This window comes from Hemiscyllium ocellatum, chromosome 13, assembly GCF_020745735.1.
Source record: "Hemiscyllium ocellatum isolate sHemOce1 chromosome 13, sHemOce1.pat.X.cur, whole genome shotgun sequence".
Classification (NCBI taxonomy): Eukaryota; Metazoa; Chordata; class Chondrichthyes; order Orectolobiformes; family Hemiscylliidae; genus Hemiscyllium; species Hemiscyllium ocellatum.
The window spans coordinates 76,858,753-76,879,026 of NC_083413.1; the positions used below are offsets into that span (position 1 = coordinate 76,858,753).

The 20,274-nt window shown below is 44.1% G+C and overlaps 1 protein-coding gene across 2 annotated transcripts in view; it reads left to right on the forward strand.

Annotated features, from left to right (window-relative positions):
• gpc5b (glypican 5b) overlaps positions 1 to 20,274 on the forward strand; it is a 593,135-nt gene that overhangs the window by 195,852 nt on the left and 377,009 nt on the right. For both annotated transcript variants that reach the window (XM_060834330.1, XM_060834331.1), the window contains exon 3: positions 8,692 to 9,386. In XM_060834330.1, coding sequence (XP_060690313.1) covers positions 8,692 to 9,386 — 695 coding nt within the window. The remainder of the gene's footprint in view (positions 1 to 8,691; positions 9,387 to 20,274) is intronic.

Here is a 20,274-nt window from a genome sequence, read left to right on the forward strand (position 1 = left end):
ATTTTTTCTGAATTAAAATTAAGAACTGAAATAGAGCTGCCGGGTCCGGTGGCGTGTTTTAACTACATGGTGTGGGAGCTGGTGGACCCCATTGTGGTTCATAGTGACCACATCTGCAGCAAGTGTTCTTTGGCGAACTCTGGCTCAGATGAGTTGGATCCTGAGCTTTGACGGCTGCAATATATCAGGCAGGGGGAATAGTTACCCGTAGGCTATGTTTCAGGAGGCTGCCCCATCTCTTAGATTAGCTACCTTGAATTCGGTCAGTGATCAGGGACAGGACTACAGGCGAGGCAGGTAGAGGGATGCAGGAGGTAGTGCTGAAGGAACCTCGAGCTTGGCTAATAGGTTGGAGATTCTTGCTTCCTGTGTAGACTAGAGTGGGGGCTATTGGGAGGCTGCGCAAACTGTCCATAGCTTCATGGTGCAGAGAGATGGCAAGAGGGGTGAGAAAAGAGAGATGTTGTTGCAATCAGAATTCGTATAGAAACTGATTTCTGTGGCCAGGAGCAAGTGACCCGAAGGCTCTGTTGCCCACGTTATGCCTGGGTTTGGGATATCTCATCTGAGCTGCAGAGGAACTTGGAATGGGAGGGAAAAGATCCAGTTGTTGTCCATATATGCATATACCAATGCTATAAGCAAAATTAGGAAACAGGGTCTGCTCAGGGAATATGAGCACTAGGGGCTAAATTAGAAATAAAAATGTAATAATCTCTGGATTACTAATTGAACAAATTGACAACGGGTCAACAAGATTAAAGAGGTAAATGGGTGGCTCAAAGATTGATGTGAAAGAAATGGGTTTGAGTTCATGAGACATTGGCAGCAGTACTGGGGAAGAAAGAGGTGTTACCATGGGACAGGTCCACCTGAATCACGCTGGGACCAGATTCCTGGTGAACTAAGGCTGTAGATAGGGCTTTAAACTAAATAATATGGGTGGGGATCAGTGGCAGTTCATAGAATGAAGGTAAAAATTGATTTACTCTGCAAATACAGGGCCAGGTTAGTTGGTACAAAGAATATGGTACCGTATTGGGTGATGGGTGAATAGAGAAACACAGGGTGGCATAGAGGATATGAGATGGCATGGGTTGACGTGGCTGTGTGAGGGGTTATGAATGGTGAGGGGGTGAAGGCATAATATTGGTTACAACATTTTCTTTTTAGTAATGTCATGGACCAGGCCAGGCCCCCTCAAAACATTTCACGAAAGTAGCCCAGACCCTAACTTGTTTGAAGCAGGTGTAAAGTGGATATTCAAGAAGTGATGCAGCTGGCCCAACCACTTAGTTTCAAACAAATGAGAATTTATTTACAAGATTACTGAATGAAACTCAAACAAAAAAGAAACAAATATGAAATAACAACCTGTCCGAAAACTGAACAGACTATCCCAACTTAACGATGCTATTCCAAATTCCTACAACAATCCCACAAACACCCCTTGGCACAAAAGGTAAAATCAAACATGGGGTCTTACAGGAGAGAGAGAGAGAGAGAGAGAGAGAGAGATGGCAAAGGGATTCAGCATGAAACACCTTCTTCCATGTAGCTGTTTCTTGGACCAGCAACCTCAAAACTGACTGCCTGCTTTCAGCGAATAGCCAGACTGCTAAACACCCAAACCAAACCAAACCAAAGAAAAGCTGAGCTGGGAAAACTGATAAATATCCCAGTAAGGGGCCCAGCAATCACTTCCCTAGCTTCCCACAGAGTTCTAGGGTACACCGGATCAGGTCCTGAGGATTTATCCACTTTTATGCATTTTATGACATCCAGCACCTCCTCCTCTGTAATATGGAAATGTTTCAAGATGTTACCATTAATTGTACAAGTGTTTTTTTTAAACCAAAATGCTTCCTCAAATAAATCACCCCAGACATGTCTTTACAACCTCCTGAAAAAAAACAAGGGCAACATAACCCTGTTAAAGGAGCATCATCATCAGAATAAGCTGCAGTAGAGAGTCGGTAAGGAGGCAGGTCCAACAGCCAGCTTGCATTGGAGGCAGTAATCTCTGCTGTCCTTTCAGGGTTCCTCATTCCACCTTTCAAGACTTCCAACATCTCAGAACTGAGATCCAGCCTCTTGAGGTGGTCTATCCTGGGTTGATTTTGTGGGATCAGGAAATGTCTTGCGCGCATGACGTATAAGTGAAACTGGGGAGGGGGTGTGTGAATTGGGTTTGACATCTGTCGCTGTTTATGACAAGTTGGTGTGCTTTAGAGGTGGATGTATGTTGAAATCTAGATGTAATGAAGGGAGAACTTATAAAAGTTGATTGGGGGCAGATGTTTGCAGGTAAAGGGATGGCTGGAAAATGGGAAGCCTTCAAAACTGAGATAACCGGAGTCCAGAGACAGTACATTCCTGTTAAGGTGAAAGGAAGGTGGAATGCTGGATAACGAGAAAAATTGATGTTTTGGCTAAGAAAAAGAAGGAAGCACGCGTCAGGTATAGAGAGCAGAGATCGAGTGAATCCTTAGAGTATAAAGGCAGTAGGAGTATACTTCAGAGGGAAATCAGGAGGGCAAAAAGGGGACATGAGCTAGAATTGAACCTGGGTGTGTGGCACTGTGAGGCAGCAGTCCTAACCACTGAGCCACCACAGTGAGCCTTCTATGTAAGGTCAACTTTTTCCCTCAATGGGTCATGAAAGAAATAGATTAATTGTTGGCAAACTCATAGAAACTAAAATTATGAATTAATGGGTCATTCTCACATCGACAAACTGAGACTAGAGAGAACCACAAGGATGGCAAAATGTAACATTTCCAAATTTGTGGATCAGACAGAGCTAATCAGGAATACAATACAGCAGATGCTGGACATCTGAAACAAACTCAGAGATTGCTGGAGAAATACAGCACCCGTGGAGAGCGAAACAAGTTTTGAGTCTGGTATGACTCATATTGTGATGAATACATAAAGGAGGATTTGCTTTCTGATTGGGCAAGAAAATGGCAGATGTAATATAATGTGGAAAATGTGAGGCAGAAAGAACAGATGTGCAGGGTGTTTCTTAAATGGTGAGAGAGTGGAAAGTATAGATAGTTATGCAAATACACTTGGGTGTCATTGTCAATGAGTCACTAAATGGTCATATGCAGATGCAGCAAGATATTAAAAAGACTAATGGATTAGTCAATGGAGATTACATTCTCCCTGACAGCAGGGCACGCCAGATTGTGTCTTCCAATTGTTTTCCGAAGCCAATTCTGAAATATCTAGCAAGTTGTGGAGATTCAGAAAGGAATATGTAAGCAACAAGTCATAGAGTCATAGATGTATAGGACAGAAACAGACTCTTCTGTCCTTCTCGTCTATATCAACCAGATATCTGAAACTAATCTATTCCCAGTTGCCAGCACATGGTCCATAACCCTCTAAACCTTTCCATCCAGATGTCTTTTAAATGTTGTAATTGTACCAGCCTCTAATGCTTCCTCTGGTAACTCATTCCAGACATGCATCATCCTCTGCATGAAAACGTTGCCCCTTAGCTCCGGTGTAAAATTTTCCCCTCTCACCTTAAACCCTCTAGCTCTGGACAACCCACCCTAGGGAAAAGATCTTGCCTATTTACCCTATCCATGTCCCTCTATAAGGTCACCCGTCTGCCTCCAATGCTTCAGGGAAAACAGCCCCAGCCTATTCAGTCTCTCCCTGTAGCTTAAAACTTCCAACCCCAGCAACATCCTTGTAAATCTTTTCTGAATCCTTTAAAGTTTCACAACATCCTTCCTGTCGGAGGGATACCAGAATTGCATGCAATATTCCAGCAGTGGCCTAACCAATGTCCTATACAGCCGCAACGTGACCTCCCAACTCCTATACTCGGTGCTCTGACCAATAAAGGAAAGCATACCAAATGCCTCCTCACTATCCTATTTACTTGCGATTCCACTTTCAAGAAATTATGAACCTGCAATCCAAGGTCTCTGTGTTCAGCAACACTCCCCAGGGCCTTAACATTAAGTGTTTAAGTCCTGCCCTGATTTGCTTTTCTAAAATCACATTTCTCTAAATCAAACCCCATCTGCCACTCCTCAGCCCATTGGCCCATCTGATCAAGATTCTGTTGTACTCTGAGGTAACCTTCTTCACTGTCCACTGTGCCTCCAATTTTGGTGTCATCTGCAAACTTACTAACCAAATCTCCTAAGTTCACATCCAAACCATTTAAATAAACATGAAAATGCTCAGAAATCTTGCTTGAAACTTGTGAGAAAACCTTCTTTGTGTGTCCTTTTGCTCTTCCAGGAGACCGTTTATACTTTTGAGCTGATGTAATTACAGTTGAAGCTGTTAAGACTGATGTCAGACTCACTTCCTTATGTGCCCTCATGACCAATCAATCAGGTAGGATGCAAAGTGAGGGGCATTTTGACAGGCTGTGTTCACAGTTCAAGGAAGTTTCCTGGCTGACAGCTATGTGGGTGGGGAGCTGTTAAGTTAAATGTGAAAACAGAAGTTGAAATAATTCCACAGAGGAGAAAATGAGGTCTGCAGATGCTGGAGATCAGAGCTGAAAGTGTGTTACTGGAAAAGCGCAGCAGGTCAGGCAGCATCCAAGGAGCAGGGTCATTCCTGAAGAAGGGCTCATGCCTGAAACATTGATTCTCCTGCTCCTTGGATGCTGCCTGACCTGCTGCGCTTTTCCAGCAACACATTTTCAGGTCTAATTCCACAGAGGCCCAACACCAAGTCACCCTTCTTTTCACATGGAGAGTAAACAGGATATCTGATACTCCTGTTTACATCTGTCAGCCAGGACTCCCTGATTGGATCAGGTTAACAGATTCAATCAGGGAACTCATATTCTATGAGGTCCATCTGGCTGATTCATTACAATCATGACAGAAATGTAGCTTTTAATTATTTTTCTGTGAAGATGTGATGGCCATCATGCACAATATCTCATTTTGCATGAGTTTTGATGAACATTCTTGTAATTTATTGTCATTTATTGTAAAAAACTCAGCAACTAAAGTATCCACACATGAAACTTAAATTTGTTGCAATACTAGGTGCTGTTCTTGGGATTTCTACCCTTTTGTTCAATGACTTCATTTCTGGTATGTCTGAAGCTCTGCTCAATGGATTGTTCAGTGGTTTCAAATTTTCATTCACAGATTTAACATTGACCTGGAGCAGATAGCCAAGTGGAAATTGACCTGGCTTTCTTTTCCATTCATTCGTGGGATTTGGGCATTTGGCTGCAAGTATGATCTGACATACCACAAGCAGAGCAGCACTTTCTTCCTGAATTTCCTACTTTTGCAACTTTATCTGAAACAATTTCTGATACTAAATCTTGACTTTCTTCAGTTTTTTTTTGTCTTTCTTCTTGGGATGGGGGCGACACGGGCTCAGCCAACAATTATTGCTCATTCCTAATTTCTCTGGAGAAATTGCAGTGAGCTGCCAATGATGTGATGGCCTGGTGGTATTAGCGCTAAACTGAGATACAGGTTATGTTCTGGAGACCTGGGTTCAAATCCTGCCATGGCAAATAGTGGAATTTTAAATCAATAATTTCTGAAATTAAGAGTTTAGTGATGACCATAAATCCATTACCAATTGTCAGGAAAAACCCAACTGGTGCCCTTTAGGGAAGGAAGCTGCCATCTTTACCAGGTCTGGCATACATGTGACTTCAGATCCACAGCAATGTGGTTGACTCTCCACCTCAATTGGGGATGGACAATAAATGCTGGTTTAACCAGTGACACCCTCATCCCGTGAATGAATGTGAACAAGAAAAAACTTTTGCCCATTCAGAATTCATTTACAGTCAAGGGTATGTTGCTGGAAAAGCACAGCAGGTCAGGCAGCATCTGAGGAGCAGGAGAATCGACGTTTCGGGCTGGAGCCCTTCATCAGGAATAAGGCTGATTGAATTCCTGATGAAGGGCTCTGGCCCAAAACGTCGATTCGCCTGCTCCTCAGATGCTGCCTGACCTGCTGTGCTTTCCCAGCACCACACTCTCTCGACTCTGACCTCCAGCCTCTGCAGTCCTCACTTTCTCCCAGAATTCATTTACCGTCTGCTTTATTCCTCAATCGAGGTCTCCTCCAGTTCCCTGTCACAATATTGACGATATTTTTAAATAGGCTTATATCTGGGATCCTCAGGAAGCTGAGCTTAAGTTTTAAATTAATGGAGCAGTCACGAGTTATTTTAGTTTTCCTCAGTGCCAAATTGTTTTACCTCGTTGTGAGCTTTGTCAGCGCTGATTGTGTTTCAGTCTGTCACAGACTGTCTGTCCGGTGCTGCAGGTAATTCAAACAGGCAGTCTGACACCTTTCTGGCAGCTTAATGAGGTATAATGCAATCACATAGTTATCCTGCACACTGCCAAAGCCTTTCTAATTACTCAATTACATGCTGTCTCTCATTCTGTTGGCAGCAGGACATTTTGAATAATCGATTTGTAAGCTTGTTTGGTGGCAGCGGTCATGGTACATAAAAACAAGGTAATTAAAGTGCAAAGCCATTCTCCAACTGATATGGAGTAGCTTGGGCAAAATAAAACATAGCTCGGACTGGTGTCGAAACTCTCGCCTTTAGGGTAAGCAACCAAATGACCCAGTGAATCTATGAGATGCTTGGGACGTAAAGGAATGATCAGTCTGGACTGAAACAAAATAAGACTGAGCACACAGCGTTTATTATATTGTAACGTTACTCCATAAGGCATAGGACAAAGATAAGGCATTCGGCCCATTTCCCTCAACAAGGTCAAGGCTGATCTGGTAATCCTCAAATCCACTTCCCTGTCTTTTTCCCCTTAACCTTCAAATACCTTACTGATTAAAAATCTCAGCCTTGAATATTCTTAATAACGCAGTATCTGCGGTAAAGATTTTCAGACTCTGTGAAGGAAAGAAAAGAAACCTCCTCAACCTGAGATGGACAGCCCCCTTATTCTGTGCTGATGTCCTCTGGTCCAATGCTGTCCAACCAGGGAACCACCTCACTGTATCTACCCTGTCAAGCACCACCGCTCCCCCCCCCCCCCCCCCCCCCCACCTAACAATATTGTAAGTTGCAATGAGGTCGCCTATCGTTCTTCTAAATCCAACTTATTCAGTTTTGCACAGATCATGGTGTCATGCAGCATAGAAACAGGCTGTTTGGGAATAGACAAAGACGACGTAGAAAGACATTTCCACTTGACGGACAATCCCGAATGAGAGGCCGTGGTTTTAGGATAAGGGGTAGTAGTGTGAATCTGTGGAATTCGCTACCCCAGAGTGCAGTGGATGCCAGAACATTGAATAAGGAGGAGGTAGACAGGTTTTTAATTATGAATGGATTAAATGGCTGTGGAGGGGAAGGAAAGTGGATTTGAGACTGAGATGAGATCAACCATAATCATATCAATGGTGGAGCAGGGTCAAGGGCTGAATAGTTTACTCTTGCTCCTAGTTCTTATGTTATTTAAGATTTGTATGTAACAAGCAAACTAACATCAACTTGCATCAAATATTGTTTAACAGGCAACCGACACATCAATCTAAAGCAGCGGTACTTCTGCATTAACTACCTAATGCAATCAAAATCCATCTCAATGGTTTCAATAGCAGAGTCATATCAGCCTGAAAAGGTTAACTCTGTCTCTGTCTCGACAGATGCTGCCAGACTTGCTGAGTTTGCTCAGGACTTCCTGTTTTTATTTCAGCTCTTTTTTTCTGTGCAATGCTGTTCTGACAGAGTCATAGCATTACATGAATAAAACCCAGCTCTTCAGGCTTAGTTAAAACTATGTTAAAACTCTTTCAAAAAGCAGATGGCTTGTGTGTGATCGTTCTCACTTGATGTTTCAGTAGCTTTCTGCTTGACTTTCTTTCTCTGTGGCAACTAAATTATGTCAACCTGTCTCTGAACATAGCTGTCTGGTATGTCATCATAATCTCACTGCCCAGACATTATATTCCACCCTTTAATGAAAGGAGATGTTTTAAAATATAATTCTTGTTACGAATACTGAACTTTACAATATTTGCAAATATACAGAGTGCCGAAGTCAATGTTATATGTGCCTCTCATGAGCCACTGTTCAAGGAGGTATGGTTAATACCCATCACTGACCACGAAAAATTCACACATGTAGGTTCAGTGAAGACCCTTTTAGTTCGCTGCCCTGTTTCCACTTTTATTTTGCTCTTCAACTCCTCATTTTGTCGACCGTTAATACATTCCTGAAGAGGGGCTGGATCTGAGTGATTTGGAAAATAAACATTTTAGCACAAAACAGATGTAACTTGCCCTCCTCAATTCCATTCTCCTGTAGACATCACTTCAAACCCATTTTCTATTCTTTTCGTCCTGCACCAACAGTTGTTCTGTAGTTCAATGAAACTCTCCAAAAATCCATCCCATTGCCCTTGGTGTAAAATGGATCTACTAGATCCTCCATTTTGCATGGATTTCTCAACCTTGACTGAGTTTGCATGAGGTTGGAGTGTTTTGACAGGGTGTGGGTGGGTGGTTTGGTGGTGGTGAGGTTTATTGAGAGAATTTCACTGTCAATGTTAAATTGGCGATGAATGGGACTTAGAATGAGAGGGGGTAAGGGGACTTTTAGTAGAAGTGGTTGGAATGTGCAGCACATTTCTGTTTGATTCCTGAATATGTTGAATCTATTGTTACTGAAGTTTCTTCTTTTCCTTTGGCAGAGGCTTTTATATCCTTGATTCACAGTGCCAGCAATCATACCAACTCCATGTTCAAGACAGGGTACAGGACAATGGCAAAGGAGGCTACAGAGGTGGTGAAGGGGCTGTTTACTGACCTATCACTCTATGTCCTGGATACGAGCTGGAGCATTGAGGACATGGTCCTGGGTTTCTTTGACAACCTTTTCCCATTGGTTTATAATCGGCTGATACACCCTGGACTAAATGAGGTCTCTTTGGATTACTTAGAGTGCCTACGGTCGGCCAGGCAGAATATCAACCCCTTTGGAAGCTACCCTATGAAGATGGTAGCTGAGATAGCCGAGCCACTGCAAGCAATGAAAACCCTCCTGCAGGTCCTGAACATAGGCAGCGAGGTGATAAATATGACTAAGAACATTGTTTTCACCCGGGAGTGTACCAGAGCCCTGGTGAAGATGCAATATTGCTCTCACTGCCATGGCCTTACTCTGATCAAGCCCTGTGTGGCCTATTGTCTGAATGTGATGCGGGGATGCCTGGCCAATGTTGCCGATGTTGACCCTCACTGGCAGGCCTACATTTCGAACCTAAACGAGCTCACCAGTATCATTACAGGACCTCAAGGTGTGGAGCTGGCTTTACTGAGAGTGGCACCACTGGTTAATGAAGCTATTTTACACGCCCAGCTGAACGGACCCGAAATCTCTACTACAGTAAGTAAAGATATATAATTGTGTGTTAATAGCAATGCTTGGACACTTCTAGGGGTTTGTTGTGGGACTAAGTTCCAGGCAAATGTAATAGTATTAATTCACCCCTTTTTTCTGAGTGTATCTTTCCCTTGCAAAATATCTATGCTATTTGAGTCTCTTTCTTATTGTTGCTACTGCCTGGCTTTCGGTCTTGCTATGATTTTCTCCATATGTGTGTGGTTGCAAAAGTACACTATCTTTCTCTTGACCTGAGTAATCATCTTTTTCTTGCTCTTTTATGCACCTCTGTCTAATGCTATTTCTGCTCATTTCTTCCTCTTTAACTTTTCATTCTGTTTATTCTCATCTTTGTGTATTTCTTCTGTTAGTCTCACCGTTGATCTGTCTGTCTGTCTGTCCTGCCTTTCCCTCCTTCCTTTCATACTCACTCCCTTAGCTTCACCTGTTTATTTAAATGATTACGCTACAGTGCTTCTCTCTCTCCCCTCCTCTCTCTCTCTCTCTCTCTTGGTCTCTCTCTGTGTCTCTATCTCTGTCTCTCTCTATCTAATTGTTTCTGATTTGGAGATGCTGGTGTTGGACTGGGGTGTACAAAGTTAAAAATCACACAACACCAGGTTATAGTCCAACAGGTTTAATTGGAAGCACACTAGCTTTTGGAGCGTCGCTCCTTTGTTTCTGTGCCACTGTCTGTCTGTCTGTCTGTCTGCTCTGTATCTCTCACTCTCTGTCTCTCTGTCTCTGTCTGTCTCTCTGTGTCTCTGTTTCTCTGTGTTTCTCTGTCTCTCCCTCTCTGTCTCTGTTTCTTTCATCTGTCTGTCTCTCTCACTCTCTGTCTCTCTGTCTGTCTCTCTGTGTCTCTCTACCTGTCTCTCTCTCTCTCTGTTTCTCTATGTTTCTCTGTCTCTGTCTCTCTCTCTCTCTCTCTCTCTCTCTCTGTCTCTCACATACTCACATGAACTTTCTCTTCATTTTCTGTCTCTTTTTGCTGTAACTGGTAAATACCTTTCTATCCATCTCAAAGAAGGTTTCTGCAGACATAAGCTCCCCAGCGCATAATAGCCTGGCCCGTGGACATATAAACCACACAGTGTGGTGATTGTTTGAAACTGTTTAAGAATTTCTTTGTTGAGTTGTCAGGATTTGGGACAATGAGAGGTCTAACTCATTGATGTCAATCGTGACTTGCCTGGCAGCAATCTTACTCCTGAGCCATGAGTACAAACTCTTTGGCTGCTGCTCTCGGTAGAGGACTGAGATGGTCAAAGATCCCACAAACAGAGGTGCAGTTTGTCCTCGCTGCTGGGTGTCTGTATCCCATCACAATGTTTCAAATAAGAGGACAGGAGGTTGCCTCGTTGTGTTAACCAACATTTGCCCCTCATGAAAAAACACGATTAACTAGTTGTTGCAGCGCTGCTATGTGTGAACGTTGTTGTGTCTGAGTGTACCTGAAAAACACTCAGAATCACAGAATCCCTACTTTGTGGAAGCAAGCCATTCATCCCATCGAGTCAATACTAATCTTCTGAACAGCATTCCATCCAATCCCTGCATTTCCCAAGGAATAATTCACCCTGCCTCTACATCCCTAGATACTATGGGCAACTTAGCATGGCCAATCCACCTAACCTGCACACCTTTAGACTGTGGGAGGAAACCCACGCAGACACGGGGAGAATGTGCAAACTAAACTCTACACAGACAGTCACCCGAGGGTGGAATCATACCCAGGACCATGGTGCTAACCACTGAGCCACCATACCACACTTGGATGGCTGTGAAGCACTGTTGAAGATGTACTGAAATCATGGAAAACGTGATCTAAAAGCCTATTCTTTCTTCCTTCCTTCCATGACATTAAGTGAGCAGAACTATAACCAGCTGGAATCTCCGCTCACATTTGCTGTCCAATGCTGTCTGCCTCTAGTTGTCCAGGTGTAGAGAGGGCTGCTTCTGTCTCCAGGATCTACAGCTGCCTGGTCTTCACAGAGCAGGGTATGTGGGAAATTAGCCACTTGGGACAAAATTGTAGATTGCATGTGGAGTTGTCCTACAGCCTACAGGAGAGGAGCGGATGAAGCAGGAGGAGCCGATTGAGTCGGACAGACATCCGCGCACAAAATATCCCAGCGGTAAGGAGAATTCTCGGTCACCCCACAATGATATCAAAGCACAAGGGCTTTGGGGTACAGGGTTTGAAATGGGCAGACAGGTGGGGAGAATGTGCAAACTTCCACCAGTACCGAAAACGAGCAATTGGCGTTCCAGTGTGATCACCAGCTCTACGCAGAAATGTGAGCGGGATGGTAAGATCTAAACAGCAGACGGGGAAATCAAACTATTTCAGCAGGCCAGCTTAACTTTCCTTCCTTTCTGTCATGATGTGGAGGAGCCATATTTGGAAATAAACCTGTTGGACTATAACCTGGCGTTGTGTGATTTTTGACTCTCCTGGGGATTTAGTCCTTTTGGGAAGGGTTTGCTGACAGGAATGTTTGAGCTGAAATCACAGACACACTGAGTAAATAAATAAATGAGAAGAACGGCCAAGGTGATTTTTTTTGTTGTTGGGGAAAGGATCTGTTTGTGGGAACTTTTCCACAAAAATCAGCAAAAGAAAATGTGAGAAGCCTCATTATACCCACTGTGACGGGCCCTGCCAGAACTCTGTGTGAGAGTGCTGGATGGCAGTCTTTAAGCTCTGTTATCAAAGCAGGCTCTGAGTAATTTTTTTTTGGCAGCTCTCCTAGTTTGTACTTGAGGTTTTCAAGGCTGACTGGCTGCTGCAGGGAGTGTGGGATGTTTGAGAGGGCTGTGTGGTAACCAGGCAGTCAGCGTAGCCCACTTCCAGTGACGTGGAGAAGACCCGAGATTTACTTACAGCCCAGCTTGACTCTGAACCAAAATACCATAGAGTCCCCTACAGTGTGGAAGTGGGCCATTCAGCCCATCGGGTCCACACCCACCCTTCAGAGTGCAACCCTCCCAGACTCACCCCATCCCAGTAACCCTGCATTTCCCAAGGCTGACCCACCTTAGCCTCCATATCCCTGGACACTTTGGGTAGATTAGCATGGTCAATCCACCTAACCTGCACATGTTTGAACTGTGGGAGGAAGCTGGAGCACCCATAGGAAGCTGCCACAACGTCTTGTAGCCTCCTCATCCTCCCTCTTCCGTTATCAAAACACAAGGGCTGAGCTGGTGTGGGGGAGGTGAAGGTGAGGAGGTGGGGGGGATGTGGGGATGTGTATGGAGTTTTGTTGGTGGGAGATGAAATGGTAACATCACCCCTCCATCACACCTCCGGACAGCGGACCTTTCGAGCTGTTGGACCCCAGTCTTCATTTGACTAGCACCGCTGACTGGATGAAGCATTGTTGCTGTCTTAACGTGTGACATCACCAACTCATGGAGGATCGTTTCAATCATAGCACCATAGAATACAGCAGTGAGAGCACGCCATTCAGCACTGCTCAATAACCTGTACCTGCTCTCCCATTATCCTCTGATCTCTTTAGTCTTAACAACCACCCGATGAAGGAGCAGCACTCCAAAAGCTTGTGCTTCCAATTAAACCTGTTGGACGATAACCTGGTGTTGTGTGATTTCCAACACTGGCACCTCCAAGTCATAACTATATCACCATCTTTCTTGGAAGTCTCCAATGGTTTGGCCTCATCAATTTCCTGTGGCAGAAAATTCCAAGTGGTACAAGAGCTTGTACCATGAGGAGCATGGTATTTTTGATTTCCTTCCCATCTCAAAGTCACTGAGGGAAATTACAGTGAATTAGCTGAAATAAGAGTTGAATACAGCTCTCAGCACTTCTTAGTTTCTGAGGGCCAGTGCAATACACTGAGGTACAATCAGAACTGTTAATCCAGTCCCAAACAGGTCGGCGATACTAGAATTATGAAATGGACACAGCTACCTTTCTTGATATTAGATCTATTTTCAGAATGCAGCATTGTATAAATCTTCCAACCTACCAACCCATCAGTCCATTTTTGTACTGAATTAAGTAATACTCTTCCCTGTGCATCTTAGAACAGTGAACATACTGTGAAAATATTCAAGGTTTTGGGGAGCTTCCTGAAGGAACAGTGAGAGAGGGAAAGGAATAGGGAAAGAATTCCATTCCCAGAAGAATCTCTGTGGGTCAGCGGTTGTGGTGATGGAACTTTAATCTCCTTCACAAAAGTGACCTTCATAGTCTTCATTAGATAAGAGGCTGAACTTTCTGGAGTCATAGAGTCATACAGCATAGAAACAGGCCTTTCGGTCCAACTAGTCCATGCCAAACATAATGCCAACCTAAACTAGCCCCACCTGCCTGCTCTTGCCCCATATCCCTCCAACCTTTCGTATTCATGCACTTATTTAAGCACCTTTTAAACGTTGTATATTTCAGTGATAAACTCAGCTGTTAACAGAAGGATTGATTTGTCATAAAAATCTAACAAGACTTAGATTTGTGTAACATCTTTCACAACGTCAGGACATCTCAAAGCACTGTGTGGACAACTAAGTACTTTTGAAGTACGGCCACTTATTGTAATGCAAGAAATGTGGCAGAATAAAGTGCACAACGAGCTCCCACACTGTAATAAATGGTCAGATACGGTTAAGGAATAAATATTAACCAGGTCACCAGGAGGCATTCCCCTTTTCTTCCTTGAATGATGCTGTGTAATCTCTTGCATATACCTGAGATGGCAGACAAATGTTGGTTTAACATCGCATTTGAAAAGCAGCAGCCCCAACAGTGCAGCACTCCCTCAGCATTAACACTGCCATCTCAGCCTGGATTCCATTCGCTAACCTCTGGGCTGGAGTTTGAACCCAAACCTGTTGAACTTGCTGCCCCTGGAATAGTGGCTGACCTAGAGTCTAGTCATACGAGGAAACCCATGCCTTAAGTTCCTGGGCCTGATCTGTAAACTGCGGGCTGGAGGAAACAGTTGTCACTCTCCCAGAACATGCAAGGTAGGAATATTCCTCCAGATGGCAGCATTGAGAACTTTATTGGACTTTTCCAAGATATCTGATTCTTGGAAGGCATTGAGCGATTTCTGTTGGGGAGGTGGAGTTTCCGTTGAGAAAAATTAAAGTGCCTTTAATTCAAGCGCATGTCAAACTAATACAATTCCAAGCATCTGCCTATTACTGAGACAAAGAATGTGTCTTTAAGTTGCCAGAATTCTATATCTTGACCATATTCTGGCCATTGGTGTATGACTGATCTGGATCTGGGACCTGTTCCCTGTCAGTGTGTGATTGATGGTGAAGTGGAAAGGGGTGATGTAAGGACAGTTCTTTGATGAGCTCTGCAGTCAGATCATGATGTGTTGGCTGAAGTGGGTTGACATTGCAATACAAATAGTATCGCTCTCCAGTGCTGTGTTCTAGATCTTCACGGATGGACTGAGGTGATTTGAGCCGGAATTATTGCAGTGATTTAAGTAATTTTTCAAGTCCGTCCTTGCAATGGAGATCATTATTTTTGCTTTGTTTACTGACCATTATAGTGGCTTAGTCTTATTGTCACTGGACCAGTAATCCTCATTCCTGATGAAGGGCTTTTGCCCGAAACATTGATTTTCCTGCTCCTTGGATGCTGCCTGACCTGCTGTGCTTTTCCAGCACTATTCTAATCTTGACTGTAATCTCCAGCATCTGCAGTACCCCCTTTCGCCTAATAGTCCAGAAGTGCACACTAACATTCAGTAGATCCCTGAAATTCAGATTCCATAAATCTGGATAGTAAAATCTCAGTCATGGCGATTGTGAAACTATCATTGCCTGTTGTAAAAAACCCATCTGGCTCAATAGCGTCCTTTTGGCAAGGAAATCTGCCATTCTTACCTATCTGGCCTCATGTGATTCCAGGTTCTCACAGCAGTTGCATTCTTAGTTTCCCTGTGAAGCAGCCAAGCAAGCCTCTCAGTTCAAGGACAACTACGGAGGTGCAATAAATGCTGGCCTGGTCAGTGTCACCCACACCCCATGAAAGAAGCAAGTCTCAGGTTTAATCCAATACTGGCACTTGGACGCAACCACCACCCCCAGCCCCCTCAGCATGCACACAGCCCCCTCCACACCACCCCCCTCCCCTCCCCACCTCATTCCAGAGAGAGTATAGAATGATCCCCAAGAGATCAGCCAGCACTGTCAACAAACTGAGGGCTGGGCAGAGAATATTGGAGGGCCAGCGAGTGATGTGAGCTTGTCTTCCTGGGCTTTTCCGGCTCCAAAGCCATTGATGCCAGTGCAGGAAGCTGCCAGTGATGATTGTGCACCAAGAGGGGGAATAGGGGGCTACTGTCATCCTATTTCCCTCTGCAACCAGATCAGACCTTGGACCTGACGAAGTTCAACCATTCCTCTCCTTCTCCATTGACATGGAAAACCAGGGGGTAGAATGAAGAATGGCCATGTGACTTGTTCTGGAAAGAAAATACTCCTTAGTTGGCCACAAGCATGTAGATCACTTTCTTAAAGTGATGGATGGACACTTGCTCAGTAATGCTGTCTCTTCAGTTGGCTGTTTGGCTGTAATGGACATTGCAGGGCATGAGGAGCAGACGAACATGATTGTGAGCCTTACCTCTTTCCATAGTGCAGACAGCTGAGGCTGACTCTCCCAGGCCAGTGTCAGCTCATTCTAAACCTGCCTGTGTACTGGCTATTGAGGCCCTCACCTATCTATGGACTGATGAGTCACGGAAACTCTACACCAACTTTGAAATGTGCCACTCTGCAGGACGTGCCAATCAATGGGACAAGAATTTGGATGCTGCTATCCTTAGAGGTGTGAATCTGCCGCGCGATGCCAGCTTTGCTGAGTGCAGACAATGCTGTTTGAACAGGAAGCATGGCTGTCTCCCTGTTACCTAGCAACTGGAGCCAATGATGTGACCAGACAAGTATCCTGAACTAGAACTACTGGGTCACACCAGTTTGATTAAAGGGCTGGGATTCTGCATCAATGTGCTGGCTAAGTCACAAACCGATCACCTCTCTGTGCTGAGTTGTCTGATTTTGGCCCAAGTAACTACAACGATAACTGACCTTAACATCTTTTGATCAGAAAGGGAAAAAAACTAGCTAGTTCCCTGCCCCAGTACTGATTGATATCCATTGAATTTTCATTACATGGGATTAAGATTAGCTACGATGTTCTCTATAGCCAAGTAGTTGACTGATCGTAAACTCATAAAACTGTTCATAACCCCCAGAATGTTCAGCCAAGTTACGAGCAGAGAGCTGTCAACACACACACACCAACAGGCTCAAGGACAGGCTGTTGTTAGACTGTTGAATGGATCTCTCTAAATTCAAATCTAATGTTGATCCTGCTTTGTGCACCTCCTGTGCAGCTATAACCTTGTATGCCTGGCTCTGTCTAAGCACCCTATGATCTGGTATGTCCGTGTTTGCTGTGATCTGCCTGTACTGCTCACAAAACAAAGCTTTTCACTGTACTTAGGTACACGTGACAACAATAAATTAAATCAAATCAAATGAAAACCAGATCCTACATAAACACACAATGGACAAGCAGAGCCATGGAGTCATAGAGATGTACAGCACAGAAACAGAACCTTCGGTCCAACTCGTCCATGCTGACTTGATGCCCTAACCTAATCTAGTCCCATTTGACCGCACCTGACCCATATCCCTCTAAACCCTTCCTATTCATATACTCAGCCTTTTAAATGCTGTCATTATACCAGCCTCCATCACTTCCTGTCAGCTCATTCCAGACATGCACCACCCTCTGCGTGAAATATACTTCATTCTGTTGCACTGTTTATTCTTTGCCCATCTAGTTTTTAAAGTGTCCTGAAGTGATAACAATATAGACTCAGTCCCCTGTTCAAAGATAACTAGCACATGGTAGATTCCATCAGCCAGTATACAGACGGAACATTCTGTCTTACAGTTCCTGGTCCTGTAGGTCTTGCTGTCGTTTTCCTGGATACTGGACGAGAGAGGGCAAAGCAAGGTTCACTTTGTCAATGGTGAAGAAATACCTGAGAAGATATTGCGTACAATTACACCAAAGTGTGGCATTTCCTTAATAACAATAGTAATTAGAGAGTGAGCATCTGCCCATGTCACTGCCTGTCAGCTGATAGATACGTTTCAGATAATTGGTCATTATTTCACCTAACTGATTTTTGGATGCAGCCATTGGCTGCTTTCCTGTGACTGGGCTGACCATCTGCTGCCTTCTATCCCGAGGGTGGACAGCTTTCACTTTAATGACAGTCATTGACAATGGCCGGGACCTTTCTGTTAACAAAGCATTCTCAGGAAACCACTGGGACTTCATCGTTCGTTGTGGCCTAATCTAGTCTGGCCAGGCATTAAGGTAGAATAGATTGCAGCTAGTCACCCACAGGCTCAGGGTAATGTGTTTCAGTGCCCCACACCTGTGACTCAGAGGGTCAAATAGTCTAAAACCATTACTTTGGGTACTCGGTGCAGTGGTAATGTCCTGACCTTTGAGCCAGGAGGCCTGGTTTCAACTCGAACTGTTGCAGAAGGTGTGTGATACCATCTCTGAATGGGTGGCTTAGAAAACATCTAAAGTTATTATTCTAGGGATCCCTGGTAAAATGGAGTCTGATTTCACACAGCTAGGACTTGTTGGGTTAATGTAGTCTGATGGCATTCGCCCTGGGAATTCAGGGGTTAATGTAGTCTTATGTCATTTGCCCTTTGAACTCCTTGAATGGTACAATCTAATCTGGCATCACGTACCTGGGATTTGTATGGTAATATATTGTAGTCTAACCATGTGTACCTGATACTCATATGTAAGGTACTGATGCTGTCTGACAGCCCATGTGAGATCTAGTTTATTTATTTATGTTTATTTATTTTGTGTGATATGGACGTCGCTGGCTAGCCAGCATTTATTGCCTGTCCCATGTGCACAGTCGCTGATCAATCTCCCAGTTAATTCTTTTAATTAATTAAGAAAAGTGAGTTATTTAGCCAATGGATGTGCAATGAGTGATCACCCTGCTCTAATTCAATTTCTGTTCCCTGTTGTGTGTTTGAGTTACAGAGGTCAGCTGGAAGCCAGTTCATTGGACGCACACAGTTCTCTATCAATCAGAGAATGTATTCCTCTATTCCGAATCTGCTGTGATGGAGTACTTTTCCTTTTGAGATGTGGGAGTCAGGAGACAGTGAATGTTGTAACACTCAGAGAACACACAGTTCCAAGGGGTTGTTACATTTCAGTCCTACTGCGAGATGCTGCATTCAGATTTTGCAACAATAGGCGTGGGGCTTGTTGGACGGAATTCAGTAGATCACTCAAAACAGTTCAGGGTTTCATGAAGAAAGAGCAATTTTGGGCCACAGCTAGTTGGAGACGAAGGCAGAAAACGACAAAAGCAAAACTGCTGGCGGGTGAGAACTGTTCAATTGTACTGCCGAGGAGGTAACAGAAATATGGTGGTTCTGTATATTTGGGAATTCAGGAAGAAGTCAAGATTACTTGGATAGTTCTGTACTGTCAAGGAAGATGTTCTAGGAGTTGGGAGGCAGCTAAGTGTTAGAGAAGGGGCTCAAAACCAGCCTGTGTATAATTAATGCTTCAGTACAGTTGAGTGTGGAGGTTAAAAGCTCATGAGCAGCATTTCCTTTTGAAACTGGGCCAGATTAGACCTCAGGAAACAAAACAAATCACTAGCAGTGCTGGCTTGGTGAACTTGCTGTTGTGAAGACCTGGAGTTGTGCCTGGGGTGCAGTATCCATGTATACAGGGGAGTGCAGACCCAGAGAAAGTTGGAGAACCACCAGAACACAAGTCATTGAGGTGGTACAAGATAGGGCAGCTCCTGAGGGACCTTCAAGGTCAAGTTGTCAAAAGTGAAGAGATTAGACTCCCTTGTGAAGCTTGAATGAAATTTCCTGACTCAGGGTGTCACTAACATCTGGAGTCTACTCCAGCATTTAATAGGATCATGGCTGATCCGACATTCCTCATGTCCACTTTCCTGCCCTTTTCCCAGAATCCTTGATACCCCGACTGATCAAAAATCTACCTCAGCCTTATATTTACTCTCCTCCCACAACTCATAGAGTCATAGAGATGTACAGCACAGAAACAGATCCTTCGGTCCAACTCGTCCATGCCGACCAGATATCCCAACCTAACCTAGTCCCACCTGCCAGTCTCCGGCCCATATCCCTCCAAACCCTTCCTTTTCATATACCTATCCAGATGCCTTTTAAATATTGCAATTGTATCAGCCTCCACCACTTCCTCTAGCAGTTCAGACTATACACGTACCACCGTTTGCGTAAAAGATTTGCCTCTTAAGTCTCTTTTATATCTTCCCCCTATCAGCCTTAACCCTATGTCCTCTAGTTCTGGACTCCCCCACCCCAGGAAAAAGACTTTGTCTAATTATTATCCTATCCATGCCACTCATGATTTTGTATTCCCCTATAAGGTCTACGACGCTCCAGGGAAAACAGGCCTAGCCTATTTAACCTCTCCCTGTAGCTCAAATCCTCCAACCCTGGCAACATCCTTGTAAATCTTTTCTGAACCCTTTCAAGTTTCACAACATCTTTCTGATAGGAAGGAGATCAGAATTGCACACAATATTCCAAAAGTGGCCTAACTAAGGTCCTGTACAGCCACAACATGACCTCCCAACTCCTGTACTCAATACTCTGACCAATAAAGGAAAGCATACCAAACACCTTCTTCACTATCCTTTCTACCTGCAATTTCACTTTCAAGGAGCTATGAACCTGCACACCAAGGTCTCTTTGTTCAGCAACAGTCCCTAGGACCTTACCATTAAGTGTATAAGTCCTGCTAAGATATGCTTTCCCAAAATGCAGCACC